The 16,483-nt window shown below is 42.8% G+C and overlaps 2 protein-coding genes across 3 annotated transcripts; both read right to left on the bottom strand.

Moving 5' to 3' along the window:
• Window positions 1-2,438: 2,438 nt before the first annotated feature.
• On the bottom strand, window positions 2,439-10,851 carry LOC133891009 (uncharacterized). 2 transcript variants are annotated; one of them, XM_062331690.1, is made up of 4 exons: window positions 10,579-10,851; window positions 10,050-10,480; window positions 9,657-9,682; window positions 2,439-2,813 (listed from the first exon to the last, which is right to left on the bottom strand). In XM_062331690.1, the coding sequence occupies exons 1-4, from the start codon at window positions 10,688-10,690 to the stop codon at window positions 2,720-2,722; spliced, it is 663 nt and encodes a 220-aa protein (XP_062187674.1). In that variant the 5' UTR covers window positions 10,691-10,851; the 3' UTR covers window positions 2,439-2,719. The 2 variants fall into 2 exon arrangements, with proteins under 2 accessions (XP_062187674.1, XP_062187673.1); XM_062331689.1 differs by having other exon boundaries at window positions 10,050-10,489; window positions 10,579-10,847.
• Window positions 10,852-14,867: 4,016 nt separating this feature from the next.
• LOC133891791 (ethylene-responsive transcription factor ERN1-like) lies at window positions 14,868-15,903 on the bottom strand. The gene has a single exon (XM_062332546.1). It carries the CDS (start codon window positions 15,788-15,790, stop codon window positions 14,885-14,887), a length of 906 nt encoding a protein of 301 aa, XP_062188530.1. The 5' UTR covers window positions 15,791-15,903; the 3' UTR covers window positions 14,868-14,884.
• Between the last annotated feature and the right edge of the window lie 580 nt (window positions 15,904-16,483).

The raw sequence follows: 16,483 nt of genomic DNA, 5'->3' as shown, positions 1-16,483 counted from the left end.
CAGTACTTAGATTCAGTTACGTACAGAACTAATCGTATGTGATGCAATCTCAGGTCTTGCATAGGGATAATATTCCTTGGAATTGAACGTGCTACCTAGTATATGTTTGTCACACTAGCAAATAAATGTTCACAGGCGAAATGCTTCGTTCCGAAATCGCGCTCCGCCCGTCACCTCTCCTGCACTCGTTGCCCACGCCGCCGCCGCCGCATCGTCGAACTATTTTAGTATTCAGATAATCATAGAAAATGCAAAATTGTTTTATTGTCAAACTATTAAATTGGCTTATATTAACACTAGAAAATGCATAGTCCTTCCTCCTTTAATTGAAGGGTAAATTGGTCAATTATAATCCTCTATTTCAAGAAACCGAATCCAGCAGCTAGAAAACTATTTTCAGAAGTAATTCTGATTCACCAGAGAATCATTTTCAAAGATAATTGAATAATAAAATATTTCTGACAAAATCTGAATTCCCACCAAATGAGCTCTAAGATCTTATTCGGCAAAGCTCTAGATCTCTGCTTCACTTTGGATCTAGAGTTTCTACGCTAATATAAAGTGGGTTAAGCATTAATTTATAGCATAAAATCAAAACAAGATGTCTCGTCCAAACACCCTAGATGTAATCATAGCTCCAATTTTATGAATTTTTAGAGCTAGACATACCTAGCTCTAAATTTTTTTAAGCTGTAACTATGCCAATTAGGTCCTAACAAGCTACGCGTGCCAAAAAAGCATTATACCCATTAAATGAAACAAAAAAGAAATATCTATTATGCTCTGTTACTAAATACCTATTCCGGACTTTGGTTTATATCTGCGGCTAGAGCTCGGTAAAGTACTTTTTCTTTTTTCTTTTTGAACAGAAGGGTAGGAACCTTACCACTCTGTTAAGGAGGAGTCAACGAAATATTTTAGGGCCATCTCTAGCGGATATGTTTCGCGAGGTTCTCAGGAAAAGCAAACCGATTTTTCTTGCCACATAGGATAGGTTATAAGTAGGGTGCTTAGACCATCCTACTATTTTTTTTTTCATTTCCTTCCTGATTTCATTCTTCATTTCTATTCTTTTTTTTTCTCTTGTCTCCAATAACTTTTCTTCGAAGGGATTCGTAAAGGGAAAGGAGAGAAAAAAAAATTTAGAGAATGATCTTATAAATCTCTTCGTGAAAAGAACCGTGAAAGAAAACTGTTAGAACGCTGAAGAGAAAAAAAATCCCTTCACGAAAAGTTTCTAAGTCGTGAAGGAAATCCGTTACGCATGATCTTATTCCGTAGTATCGGTGTCTTATTAATGTTACTACCATCAATAACTACAACAAGCAACCAACTAAGTGCCCTGTACCAAAAGATGCTTGCATTAATCGGAAAGAGGTGTCTCTTTAGCCTTATCACGAGTACATGTGTAATATCTAAACACATATCATATTTAACACACACATCTCATACACATTTAAGATCTTCAACCTATATACACATTTACTTAAAGAGAATTATAAAGTCTTTAACTCTATTAGTAACGTGCTTTTTATTGTGATCCACAAATGTCTAAAACTATTCAGAATAAATCACTTCTTCCTTGTAAGGGGCGTGCAAGTGGGGGCTTGAACCTCGTAGGTTCAGCTCACAACTAGAGCGTTACCGCCGTGCTACAAGCGCGTTCGCAGAAACAGGTGTTTTTATATGGATGTTTAATGACATGGCACTACTCAAACACTTCATTAGCACTTTACACTAGAGATGCTAACCTCGAAGGCCGAAACCATCCCGGCTACATTACGTCAGTGAGAAAAAGCTCGGTAAAGTAATTCATCTGGATAACGACTAAACTAGCGTTCCAAATGCACCGTACAGGCAACTGTATGGTGTACAAAAGAACAAAATCTGCAAATAAACACACGCAGTAAACGATCCATTCGTTGCGTCGCCATCAGAAGAGGAGGCAGCGCAACGGTGGCAAGCTCGAGCCCATTTGCAGGAGACTTGCCGGAGTTGGCTTTGTTTTGACCGGCTGGCTGACAAGGACACTGCAGATTTTTTACGCCTTGACAAAACAGCATTCTAGTCAGATATTTCTCGTGAGAAATTTAGAAATTGGAAAATAACAGTCGTTGAGCAGTATTTTTTTTTCCTCTGAAAATTTGCTAGATGCGTCCTCGATGGTGAAATTGTAGGGGGTACGCGCATGACTTGTCGGATTGTTCCAGGGCTCGTCGACAAGTAAATGTTCTCTCAGACTCAAAGAACCTTTGTTGGTAGATAAGGAAGGCTATGGCAGTAGCTTGTAATAAAATGTAGTACAATTGAATAGTTTGTTTAGGCAATATAAAAATAGTTTTGGCCTGTTCACTAACTATTTGATAACTGAAATCAAAAGTGGCATTCACAAAGAAGTACACCCTGTTTAGACAAGTAGGTCAGAAAACAATTAAATGTTTAATTAGAAACTTCTCCATTAAGTATTAACCTATTTCGGCGCAAGACAAATAGTCTCTGCTCCTTATCTACCAACTTAAACAATCCTATAATCCATCCTCATCTGTACGTAAACCAAGGTCTAAGACTAAGAACCCAATTATTTACATCCAATATACAGTATGTGCAGGTATATAAGTGGTAGTATACATTCCGAGTTTCAGACCACTTGGCCGTAGCATATCTAAGTTGCTACCTGCTACTATGGCAACTTGCACTTGATCATACTCGTTCTAATCGATCAGAACCCATCGTAAAAGCCACCAAATGATATGTTCGCCCTTGTTGAAGTTCCTGCTCCCATCACAGATGACATGGCCTGGTTCAGCTTTGAGTGTTAGACCTTAAAGCTTCACTTAATCAACATAATAGCTAGCCCTAAGATCAAACACCCTAAATGCGGAAGCGTGAGGTCTTTACCTGAGTTCGGTGACGCCATCTGATGATGGTGAAGTGCGATGATGGTGAAGTGGTTGCCGGCGTGATGAAGAGACTCTGGCCGATGTAGTCGATCACCAGCACGTATTAGATGAAGAGGGGGCAGTAGTCTTCACCTTGTTTACTGCGTTCTCTTAGGATCGGATTAGAGTTGTGGGGGGGAGATGAGCCTAACATGCGAAAACTAGTCACATGCCCTACGGGACTCCCCCCTGGTTTTTATCAAGCGCAGCACAAGGTGGGACCACCACCATTTGTTGGTTGGGGCTCCCGATCAGAGCGCATGGAGGGCAACGGTCCTCCTTTTATCTCGGTCACGTCAGGGATAAGGCCGAGATCAATTCCAACATTCTCCCCCTTGATCGAAAGGCTAACATCATAAGCCCATTCTTAATGAAACAGCACACCAAGGCAAAAGATTACAGCGGCTAATAAAATGCCACTGAAACCCAGAACCCATAGTACACTATTTCATCTCGAAATGGAAATTCATTATTCCTAATGGGAGTGGTTGGCATAATGGTCCTCTTATCCAGAATCATAGGCTTTCCAATAACCCCATGCCGGCAACATGATCACGAAAAATATGGGGTGGTAAGCCTTTAGTGAGCGGATCCGCAAGCATTGACTTAGTGCTTATATGCTTGACACTTATAGTTTGATCCTGGATTCTATCTTTCACAACGTGATACTTAATGTCGATGTGTTTGGCAGCACCACTCGACTTGTTGTTACTCGTATAGAAAACTGCGGGTTGATTATCGCAGTATAATGTGAGTGGTTTTACAATACTGTCGACCACTCTTAGTCCCGGGATAAAGTTCTTTAGCCATACAGCCTGCCCGGTAGCCTCATAACATGCCACAAACTCAGCTTGCATCGTTGAAGATGCTGTAAGTGTCTGCTTGGAGCTTTTCCACGAGATAGCTCCTCCAGCAAGGGTGAAGATATAACCTGATGTGGATTTCTTAGTGTCTACACACCCCGCAAAGTCTGCATCCGAATAACCAATGACTTCAAGGTTATCGGATTTTCTAAATATAAGCATGTAGTTCTTAGTGCCTTGCAAATAGCGAAGGACTTTCTTAACGGCTTTCCAGTGGTCCGGTCCTGGATTTGATTGATATCTGCCAAGCATCCCGGTCACGAAAGCTAAGTCAGGGCGTGTACAAACTTGAGCATACATAATGCTTCCGACAGCTGAAGCATAAGGAACCGTCTTCATTTGATCAATTTCATATTGGTTCCTTGGACATTGATATGTCCCAAACTTATCGCCCTTAACAATAGGAGCAGGCGTGGCAGAGCACTTATGCATATTGTATTTCTTTAGTACTCTGTCAATGTATGCCTTTTGAGATAAACCTAATGCTCCTTTGGACCGATCTCGATGAATTTCAATGCCGAGAACATAAGAGGCCTCACCGAGATCCTTCATATCAAAATTAGAGGAAAGAAATCTCTTGGTCTCAAACAGCATATTCTTATCACTGCTGGCCAATAAGATATCATCCACATAAAGAACTAAGATGGTGAATTTTCCCCCTTTAAACTTTATATAAATGCAGTTATCAACTTCATTTTCTTTAAAGCCAAAATTTCTGATGACTTTGTCAAACTTGAGATACCACTGTCTAGACGCTTGTTTTAGACCATAAATTGATTTCTTAAGGCGACATCCCAAATGTTCGTTGTCTTTCATGACAAAACCTTCTGGCTGAGCCATGTAAACATTTTCTTCCAAGTCACCATTAAGGAATGCCGTTTTTACATCCATTTGATGCAGCTCTAAATCATAATGTGCTGTGAGCGCCATAATTATTCTGAAAGAATCTTTACTTGATACAGGAGAGAAAGTTTCATTATAATCGATTCCTTCTCTTTGCGAGAAGCCTTTAGCTACGAGCCTTGCTTTGAACCTTTCGATGTTCCCATTAGAGTCATGTTTTGTTTTGTAGACCCATTTACAGCCTACTGTTTTGGCTCCGTCAGGAATTTCTACTAGGTCCCATACATCATTATCGCTCATGGATTTTAATTCGTCATTCATGGCATTAAGCCACTCAGACGAATGCTTACTCATCATGGCTTCTTTATATGAGTTGGGATCTTCTGTCTTCCCTATGTCATTAACATCCTCATTCATATAAACGACATAATCGTTCGAGATGGCAGGTCTCCTGTCACGCTGTGATCTCCTGATTGGTTCATTATGCACTGCAGGACAAGAACTGGGTACTGCAGGAGACTGCTGAGGCTCATCATTAGGTATATCATTAGGAATTTCAGAGACCTCAACAGGGGGTGTACTGACGTTAGTTTCTACTGAAGGTGCAACCACCTGAGGCACAGGGATGTGTGACTCTTGTATCAGTGGAGTAGGAACATAAACCCGTTTTTCTTCAAGATCAACTTCCCTTGGCTCCATATCCCCGTTTTCAAGAAACACAGCGTGTCTTGTTTCTACGAACTTAGTGATCCTATCTGGACAGTAAAAACGATATCCCTTTGATCTTTCTGGATACCCGATAAAGTGACAACTAACTGTCTTAGGATCTAGTTTCCCAATGTGTGGATTAAAGACTTTAGCTTCAGCTACACAGCCCCACACACGTAAATATTTTAAAGAGGGTTTTCTCCCAGTCCATAATTCATATGGTGTTTTTGGAACTGATTTACTGGGAACCCGATTAAGAATGTGTGTGGCTGTTTTAAGTGCCTCCATCCACAGTCCAACTGGTAAACTAGAATAGCTGAGCATACTTCGCACCATGTCCATAAGCGTGCGGTTGCGTCGCTCAGCTACCCCGTTTTGCTGAGGTTCACCAGGTGTAGAATATTGGGCTACTATGCCATTTTCCTGAAGGAATCTGGCAAAAGGACCAGGGATTTGCCCATATGTGGCATGCCTCCCATAATATTCTCCCCCGCGATCCGATCTCACTACTTTAATCTTCAGGTTGTGCTGATTTTCTACTTCAGCCTTAAATATCTTAAATTTATCGAGAGATTCAGATCGATCTTTAATGGGGTAGATATAGCCGTAACGGGAGAAATCATCAGTGAAGGTAATGAAAGAATTAAAACCGTCAACTGATGTCACAGGAAAAGGACCACATATGTCCGTGTGAATTAATTCTAATAATCCTGTGCTCCGAGTGGCCCCTTTCTTTATTTGCTTAACGTATTTTCCTTTAATGCAATCTATGCAGTGGTCAGAGTCGGAGAAGTCTAAGGGTTGGAGAATCTCTTCCTTAATGAGACGCTCCATTCTCCCCCTCGAAATGTGGCCTAAACGACAATGCCACAGTTTCGAAGAAGTCTCATTAATTGTACTTCTCTTTCTCTTATGGCTTATATCATAGACATTCATCGTCACAGAGGATTCATTAAGAGGAAGCATATAAAGTTTGTCTTGTCGGATGGCAAGACCAATATCCTCTGAATTAAATTTAAGAATGCATTTATTGTCTCCGAAATTACAATGAAAACCATCATCATCTAACATCGAAACTGAAATGAGATTCCTCCTCATAGAAGGAACATAAACTACATTATTTAATCTAAGAGTGAAGCCACTATTAAGAACTAATGGAAGGGATCCGATAGCTTCAACTTGAGCTTCCTTCCCATTGGCCACTCTAAGACTTCGCTCCCCCTTTCTTAATGTTCTCGCGGTAAGGAATCCCTGTAAGGAGTTGGTAACGTGCACAGTGGCACCTGAGTCAATCCACCATGAATTAAGGGAAAAATCAGCATAAAGTGATTCATCAATGAATGTTATGAAATCATTACCCTTCTTTGCAAGCCACTTCAGGAAACCAACACAATCCTTTTGGTAGTGGTCCTTCTTGTGGCAGAAGTGGCATCCGTCATCTTTAGATTCTTGAGAGGCAGGAGCAGAAGGAGCAAATGCCTTGGGCGTCCTCTGTGCTGCCTTGTCGTGTTTAGCGACGAAATGCAACTTTTTCTTAGACTTGAAATCCCCTTGAAATTTTCTTTTATTCTTGGGGCTGCTTATTTGATTCACAAAATCTTTATTTTCAGCCCTCACCCTCTCTTCCTCTTGGACGCACATTGCGATCAAGTCGCTCATGCTCCACTTCTCTTTCTGAGTGTTGTAATTTATCTTAAAAGGAGTAAACTCAGGAGGGAGAGAGGTCATAATGAAGTGGACAAGGAAACCCTCAGAGATTTCCATATCCATGCCCTTAAGTTTGGCAGCCATATCTGTCATCATCATGATGTGTTCTCTTATGCCACCAGACCCATAATTATACTTAGTGTTGAGGAGCTTCTGAATCAGTGTACTGGCATAAACCTTGGAGGTGCCTTTAAATTGCTCCTCCACAGATGCCAAGTACGTCTTAGCTTTTTCTGAGTTTGGGATTGCTCCCCTTATAGCATCTGATATAGAGTTCCTCATTATCATAAGAGACATGCGGTTGGACCGCTCCCACTTCTCAGAAAGTGTATCATAAGTTTTCTTTAGTTCATCATAATTTTCCACGCCAACGGTGGGAGCTGTGGGAGCGTCAACCCTGAGTGCATAATCCAGGTCTAAAACACCAAGGACAACAGTCACCTTAGCTTTCCAAGCAGGAAAATTATTGCCCGTGAGTTGCTCTATGCCGTCAATAGTGGCGGCAATAGAGGAAGCATTAAGAGCTGAAGAGAAGAATTGTGCCTGATTAGTGAATTTATCATAAAAAAAAAAAAAAAAAATAATAATAATAATTTGCACGAGAATAACCCTACGTTGGTCTGATTAAAATCATGCAAAAAATAAAACTCCAATCCGGATCACCGTTGGGCAGAAAACGGAAAAGAATTTAAATAAACACATAAAGATGGCACATAATTACAGTCAACTTTGGTCAGAAAGTAATTATGAACCTATATAAAATGATCGTAAAATTCTCCGGAAAAATTTTCCCGTTGGATCCAATTGAACCAGAGAATTAACAACAATATTTTATGCATTAATCATCATTAATTTTGGGCTAATTTCATTAGATATTCCAGTGCATAAATGAAAAAACGTTAGAAATCACTGGAAATTCCAAATAAATGGAAAAGCCCAAAACATTAAAGAAAACGGCCCAAGAAAGCTTTTCGGCCCAGCTTGGCCCATCAGCACGGCCTGGTCCATCGCGTGCACATGCCGGCCTGGCCGAGGGCACGGCCCAGCTTCCGCGCGTGCGCTGGCCCGAGCGAGGGCGCAGCCCAGCCACCGCGAACGGCCCAATCTGCCTTCACGCGCGTGCCGGCCCGGAGCTTTTCAGCCGTTCATCGCGATCGACGGCAGGCCGACGAAATCGCCCGGTATAAAAACCCCGTCGGCCGAAACCCTAACCCTAATTCATTTTCCTCTCTCTCTCTCCCCGAAAAATCCGCCCGACCCGGAACTCGTCGGCGACGGAAAACTTGGCCCGGCCGAGAGAGAGAGAGACGGCGCCGAGCGCGGCCGCCGGTCGCCCGAGAGAGAAGAGGGCAAAGGGCACCTCTGTTAGCCAAACCGCCGGAGCGCGCGTGCGACGGAGATCGCGCGCGCCTCCGTCGGTTGGTTTGCGGTGGAGCCCAAGAGGAGAGGGAGATGAGCGCGCGGCGAGAGGAGATCTCGTCCCACGGAGGAGGCGAGAACGGCCGGATGAACCGCACGCGCACGAGGAAGATCCCGCCGGAGGAGAACTCCGACGGGCATGAACAGCCGGAGCCGTAAGTCCTCCCCCCCCCCTTCTATTGCTTTGAGTTCTGAGTTAATTGGGCTTAGGGTTCGGGATTGTGGGGAAAAAATGGGGTTTAGGGTTCGGATTTGGGGAAAAATTGGGGTTTAGGGTTCGGATTTGGGGGGGAATTGGGGATTTCTTAGGGTTTTCTTAATCTCCCCAATTCCCCTCCTTCTAATTGCTTAATCCCACTTAATCCGAGCCTAATTGACCGAAACCCGACCCCCATGAACACATAAACACAATATAGAAGCTTAGTTCATGAATGTATAAGCATAAGAGCCGCCTGATTGAATTGACCCGAGCTCGAATTGATTAATTCATGAAAGTGTATACAAGAATTCGTCCTAATTTCATTAATCCGAGACATAAACATGAACTTGTGCATTGATCCGAGCCTAAAATTGAACTTAAATCGCATAATTTATCATCAATGTACTTAAACCGATCAAAATTGGAAACAATTGACCGCTAATTGGCGTCAACCGATCGTAATTCAACATGAATAAGACTAATTGGGTTTGATTAGGGACTAGGATGGCTCTGATACCAAATGTTAGACCTTAAAGCTTCACTTAATCAACATAATAGCTAGCCCTAAGATCAAACACCCTAAATGCGGAAGCGTGAGGTCTTTACCTGAGTTCGGTGACGCCATCTGATGATGGTGAAGTGCGATGATGGTGAAGTGGTTGCCGGCGTGATGAAGAGACTCTGGCCGATGTAGTCGATCACCAGCACGTATTAGATGAAGAGGGGGCAGTAGTCTTCACCTTGTTTACTGCGTTCTCTTAGGATCGGATTAGAGTTGTGGGGGGGAGATGAGCCTAACATGCGAAAACTAGTCACATGCCCTACGGGACTCCCCCCTGGTTTTTATCAAGCGCAGCACAAGGTGGGACCACCACCATTTGTTGGTTGGGGCTCCCGATCAGAGCGCATGGAGGGCAACGGTCCTCCTTTTATCTCGGTCACGTCAGGGATAAGGCCGAGATCAATTCCAACATTGAGGTCTGCTGCACAACCTGCTGGATTCTCTGCAGATCAACAGATCAAAGCATAAGCTTCTTCTTCGGACAAAGTTCTCATGGATAAGACGAATCGGCTAGTTTTGGAAGTTTCTGAATTGATTAAAGAACGAAGAGCCAAGCTGATCCAAGAATCGGCTAGTTATTTTTTGGGGCATCAGGTCAGGATGGTCGACAAATCCATTTAAAAAAAAAAAGATGATAGTTTTTTTTTTCTAATAGGAAGGCCCAAGGTGGACCAGAATTAATCTATGAACACAAAGACACAATTAAGCTAGTTTAGTTGTCTGCCAAACTCAAACCTTGCAATTTTTTTAGAATGGCTTGTATATATTGCATAATGAAGTATGTTAAAACACTGAATGAGTCATCGAACCTTATCATCACCATATAACTGCAACTGGATCTTCCGCGGCTGCCTGTGGTGGTGCTGCAGCCTGCCACCGATCAGGAAGATGCAGACGGTGGCGGCCGCGAACCCGAACGAGCACAGCGCCCCGATCCCGTTCACCTTCAGCTTCCCCACGCTGAAAACCACGCACTCTGGCGGCGCCTTGCTGTCTTTCTTGGTATCTTCTTCCTCTTCAGAAAATTTGTCATCGTTAGGCTCCTTAGCATCAGAGCTCTGGAACGTCTTCTCTCCCTCCTCTCCGTCAGAGGCCAACGGATCGGTCACGTTAGGCATGGATTCCTCTGTGCTTGGGTTAGTCTCATCCGGCACGACGCCGATGTCCTTGCACTCATCGACGGTCTTGTTTTGCACATCAGGATCTACTGATGGAGGCATAATAACAGGTTCCATGGTTTCTTGATCATCTAGCATGCAGTGAATCACAGGAACAAGATCCAGATGTAGTTTACGCCGATCATAATCAAAATTACGTGAATCGAGTGATGCTTCTTACCATCAAGGTTGTTGCTTCCACGGCCGATGGAGAAGCGCCTGTGGTCAGGCAGGACCTCCCAATCCCACTCATTCTGGCTTGCATCCATGGGAGCACCTGCTCCTCTGTCCATGGCAAGCTGATGCAACACCAAAAGCAACAGGATCTAGGAATTATGCAATAGCGTGAGCCAGGCAGCAAAGAGTAGAAGTATCAAAGGCCTATATATAATGGTTGCTTTCCAGGCATCAACCTGATTTCTGCCGTTGCTCTTTCTCTGCCTTCACTGCAGGGGAGAAAGCTATAGAGGATGAGGATCTCCTGACTTCACTGCTCGTCACTGACATGTGGGTGCAGGCACACATCGGCGTCACACAGCTTGGAGCTCATTGCAGCAAGAGAGTCAGCAGAGGATAGGCTTGTCTAGGGGACACGAGCGAAAATAATGAATGGTCTTTGGGCCTACCACGGGGACTTCTTCCTCCCCACTCGACTCTTGGAAGACCGTTGTAGCAGAGCTGTTTAGCAATATTCAGAGCAATCCATAACAGGAAAAGTAAATCCTGCAATGGATGAAAACAATCGGTGAGAGAATATCTAAGGCTTGCTGCTCAATCAAGCTGCTAAATCAACTCAAAGAAAGAAAGAAAAAGAGTTGCAACCAAGTTGTGTTTGCGATAAAAATTGTTCGCTGATTCTCCATAGGAGTAATTATTTATCCTACATAAAGAGTGTAAATTAAGCAGCATCTAATTACACATTCAATTTTTGTTTAGTTCATCTGGTCAGTAGGCCAGAGAAATTATACTGCTTTCTAGGGTGTCACCTGTCTCAAAAAGCTCCCATGTCCATTCTTTTTCTTATAGGAACATTCCTATCCTTAATAGAAAATTGAACAACATTCCTGGAAAGCTAATCACCATTAGATTCTGACTTATATAATATATTGAATACATGATAATTTAATAGCAAACATGGTGCGGTTTACAGGTTAAACGGTAGACAAATCCAACGTTACAACACAGCAGGCCATCAACAAAGGAGTTGTGAAAAGGAAACAAACCATATAATAATTTAGGAAAGAAAAACAAGTACATACCAGAGTACCAACCAGGGTAACGGCAGTGATAATGAGAGGTACAGTTAGAGGCTTCTGTAGTAAATCACCACAAAAAGTTAGGATGTAACCTCAAATAGAGATGGACAATCACTACTACAGAAATGATCATTCTTACCTTTTTTTCATTGCCGATTTAGAAATAAGTAGCAGTAATAAGTTATCATTGACAGTTCATAAGCTAAATCGGCAGATCTAATCGTAAGTCCTTAAGAACCAATAGTGATAGTTAATATCACTACTGACAGTGATATCAACTATCACTGCCGATTCAAAAGCTCATTAGCAAAGTAATAATTTAGCCAATACGAACCGACAGTGATAATCCTTATCTCTACCGGCTCGTATTCTAAACTGATAGTGATAAGGATTATCACTGTCGGTTCATATGCTCATTGACGGAGTAATAATTGAGCGAATATGAACCTGCAGTAATATTATTATCTCTACCGGTTTGTATTTCAAACATGAAGTGATAATACTTCTATAAATCCCAAGCATGTCTCCTTCAGTCCACTCCCCATCTCACTTTGCTCCAAATCTTCATAAGCCGCTTCCGATGGGTAGTGATGGACTGGCTGTTGAAGTGGTGTGATGGTCACTGTCACCACTGCGGCCGCCTCTACCCCTTGGGCCCAGTTTCCACATCATCCGAGCTCTTCGCTATCTCCCGAGCTCAAGCCATCTCGCGGCTACTCTCATTTCCCTCGAGCCACCTTGCGACCGTCGTGCCTGTCACGCTCCCAATCTCTAGAAACCGCTCCCGAGGGATAGTGACGGTCGAAGTGGAGCGATGGTCACTGTCACCATTGCGGTTGCCTTTATCCCTTGGGCTCAGCTTTCACATCCTCTGAGCTCATCGTCGTCTCTTGTCTCCCAAGCTCATCGCACCGTCTCCAGAGCCTATAGCCTCATCTCCTCATCTCTTGAACCGGTCTCCCCAACTAAATGAGTGACAAGTTGAGTGGCAAGTTGAGTAGCTAGATTGTGTTTTTGTCATTCATTTAGATGTACTATTGCCACTTGGATACTGCAACATGTAAAATGGATGGTGTAGAACTATTGTAGCCGGAGCTCTTTGACTTCAAACGACATGGTACAACAGCTTTGCAACATTCGTTCCTATTTTTTATAATGTAGATTTAGATATAAAATACTCCACAAATATTTTGATATGTGTCTTTTGTCTCAACTTTGAGATCAAACTTGACACAGATCCTCATATCGAAGAGTTCACGATAGAGTATTTTTGCACATGTTGATGGATTATCACTACCGGTTTAAACCGAGAACTGACAATAATACTTACTAATTCACTACTGGTTCACAAAGCAGTAGTAATGCCAGTTTTGAACTAGCAATGATGATCTTTTCTGTAATAGTAAAACACACTACTACAAAAATATTTTTTTTGAGTCACCCAGAGTGCATTTCTATAGGCGGCTCAAATAACAAACCGCTTGAGCAGGCCTTTGTAGTTTTGTATCGTCCTATGGATATAAATTTCTACAAGCGGTTGCTTACGATAGCCGTATGTGCAAATGGGATGATTAAAGGTCATTTTCAAAGATGATTTCTTATGTGATCATGCTCTAAAAATAGGATGATTACACAGGCGGCTATATAAAAGCCACCTGTGTAAAAGGCATTTCCAAAGATGGTTCCTTATTTGAACCGCTCTTTTGGCCACAAGCAGATGGAGAGAGAATGGATAACATGCTCGTGAAATTTGCTTCCAACGACTTATTTGGAGACCTCAATTAGATAATAGGGATGGTTTTCAAAGACGGTTTCTTATGTGAACTACTTATGATAATAGATTGTAAAAATTCATAATTTTTTCATACAAAATCAGATGGGGACAAACTTTATATGAAAATTGTAGGTCTTGACGAGATCTACAACTCTGTAGTTGAAAACTTTTTTATTTAAAATCATTATCAAATGATAAAATATCAACCCCAATCAATAGTTTTAGCCATATTCAAATGGGTTTTTCCAGAACTTTAAACCTTGGGAGGAGCAAACTAAGAATGATCCTGCACAAGCCTCAAAGAGGAAGCACTTTTGAGATAGGTTTTGCCCCCACTAGTAAAGACAGAAGTGGAAATAGCTCTCTTTCCAGCATCAGTTTTGGTTTTATTAAGAGTCCTCTCACTCAAAATCAAATACAATTGCATTTTTTTGCTTTATCATTATTTGGACATTTGATAATGACATCAAATGGAAAAGTTTAGACTTGGTAGTACTCGTTTGGGCACTTGTGAAAATCCTACTTGCTGAGTAGAGTTAGAGGGATATTGTCGAATATCTAACTATAGGGTATATGCGTATAAGGAGTATATTATACATGGGTAGGGTATATCATATACCTAATGGACACCTTTAGATATTGCAGATCCGAATCTGCGGGACCTGATATATTTGGAGATCACGAAAGTCTATACTAATAAGGTATCGATCGGATTAACAAACTTGAGTACGTCTAGTATCTAAGTTTGATTCGACTGTCTTGCCTTGATTGACAAGATGAACGACTCCCTATCAACTACGGCTAGGACTAAGATAGTGCCAAGACCACTTTATAAGGCGTGGACCCAAACCCCAAAAGAACAACTGAAAGCATGACAGACCAACACCTAAACAACTCAATGAAGGCACCAAGACCTTAGCTTTAGAGATACTCGGCGACTTCAATCTCAAATTAGTTTATATCTGATCTACTCCATTGTAATAGGTTTAGTCACCTTGCTTGTACTTGAGACAATCTTTATACAACATCATCTACATAGGAGGTAGAGTATTACTCCTCTTCAGAAGTTTGAACCTGTATATATCGCATATCTTGTTTTCTGCTCAAAGATACCTCAATTTAATTATAGATATATTGTCAGTAACTAATGGTCGATAAATTTCACCACAAAATTTGAATTTATTGTTGTACATGTGGATAATAAAACTATCTTGTGGCTCTAAGTCGGCCGGATGTAATTTAAAAGGAGCTGAGTCTGTTACCTGATAAAAACAAAACGAAAAGAAGAAAAAGAAGTGCAACTCTTTAAAAACCAGTTATCTAGACGAAAGATATATCCGTCACATTACTCTGCTTGCTGGCCATCATTCCTCCTACGCTCTTTTTTACGGAATAGGCTCCTAGGAGCAGAAAATGGACCCAAAAAAGAGATTGGAGGTGCAAAATCTTTATCTAAACTAATACATTAAAGACCTGCAAGACAGTGGGCAAATAGGCGGCAGGTCCCACAAGGAGTCAGATGGATCATTTCCAGTGTCAAAGAAATCCTGGTCCTGGACTCTGTCCATGCCATGGGGTGATGCAGGGCTTTGCTTCTCCGTCTTGATCTTGTCCACCTCTGCAATCACCGAGCAAGCATTGTCGTTAGCCATGTCGCTTCCGTCTGTCGGCGGTAGGCTGTTGTTGAGTGCCCATGATTGTTCATACTGCTGTGAGGCTAGCTGGAACTCCTCACTTCCACTGATCAAGTATGGCCTGTAGACTTGCTCAGTTATGCTTTGAGCTGGGAGGATGGAGGTGCGAATGCCGCCGCTGCTCATGGCGAAGTTGATCGTTGAGCTAGCACTGCTGCTAGGACTGACGCTGCTGGTGGTTGTGGCGGTAATGGTGCTGGTACTTGTGCTGGTCGCAGCGGTTGAGGCGATGGCGCCAGCATGAAGATACGCTGTGGGGCTGAAGGTGATGGTGGACCGGGATGCGTTCTTCTTGAGCTTCTTGTGGCTGAGGAGAGCCCGGATCCTCGACGCGAGAGGCGAGTCCTGCGGCGAGGCGTGCGCGCCGGTGGCGAAGTTGGTGCGCGTGTTCGCACCCCTGAGGAGGCAGGCGGCCTCGTCGTATGCCCGCGCCGCCTCCTCGGCGGTCTCGAACGTGCCGAGCCACATCCGTATCTTGTGCGTGGTGTCCTTGATCTCAGCCACCCACCTCCCCGATGGCCGCTTCCTGACGCCCACAAACTTGCTGCCGCCTCCGCCGCCGCACTTGCTCCTCCCTCCTCTGGGCTTGGTTTCCTTTGTGACTGCTGGCACTTGGTAGTGGCATGGCTGCTGGGGATGGCTCTGTGGCTTCTGGAACTGAAGCTCCATTGGCAAGGGATTACTTGTGAGCTCTGGTCTGAACTCTGGGGAAGGAGCTGGTGCTGAATTTAAGGGGAGGTGCGATGTTGAGATGTTGGGCTTAGTAGGGGCCTTGTCATGTTGTGCATGTCTCTAATGTTCAGATCTTGGTAGTGCGTTAGAAGATGACTGAGTTTTCTAAGAGGCATTGGGAGCATGATGCTATGTTCCGTAGCTTATTTCAATGTTTGATATGGTCTTAGTGGCAGACATGTTTGTTCTTCACCCTGGTTGACAAAATCCACCTTTGTTTCAGGCTTTGAAACAAGGGTGACATATTTTATGCTTCCTCGGTATGGTTTACTGAACCATGGGCTTGACGCTAACCCCACCCATGGTCAGTGTTATGGTTTATCTCCAAACTGTGGGCTTAAACTCTCTCGTATAGTTAACTATCCATAGAAGTTTTATTTATCTTCCGAAATTTCCTTAATTTTATTGTTGGGTCCTTGAATAGATCAATTTTATAATAATGCTGTGGATTTCTTTTCTAGATCGAAATACTTTGGAGTTCTTCAGGTCAAGAATTATCTGATATATTATAATTGTTTCTGCAGGCGTTTGACACCTGCTGGTTCCATGAATTTTGTACGAGATTCACAGGTTGCTGAAATCATGCACTGCAGGTTACTGGTTACTTCCTTTTTATTCATGAGGAAAGTG

The sequence above is a fragment of the Phragmites australis genome, chromosome 14 (assembly GCF_958298935.1).
Source record: "Phragmites australis chromosome 14, lpPhrAust1.1, whole genome shotgun sequence".
In the NCBI taxonomy this organism is placed as follows: domain Eukaryota; kingdom Viridiplantae; phylum Streptophyta; class Magnoliopsida; order Poales; family Poaceae; genus Phragmites; species Phragmites australis.
The sequence above is the reverse complement of the archived record's forward strand: the minus strand, read 5'-3'. Positions and strand labels throughout refer to the sequence as shown.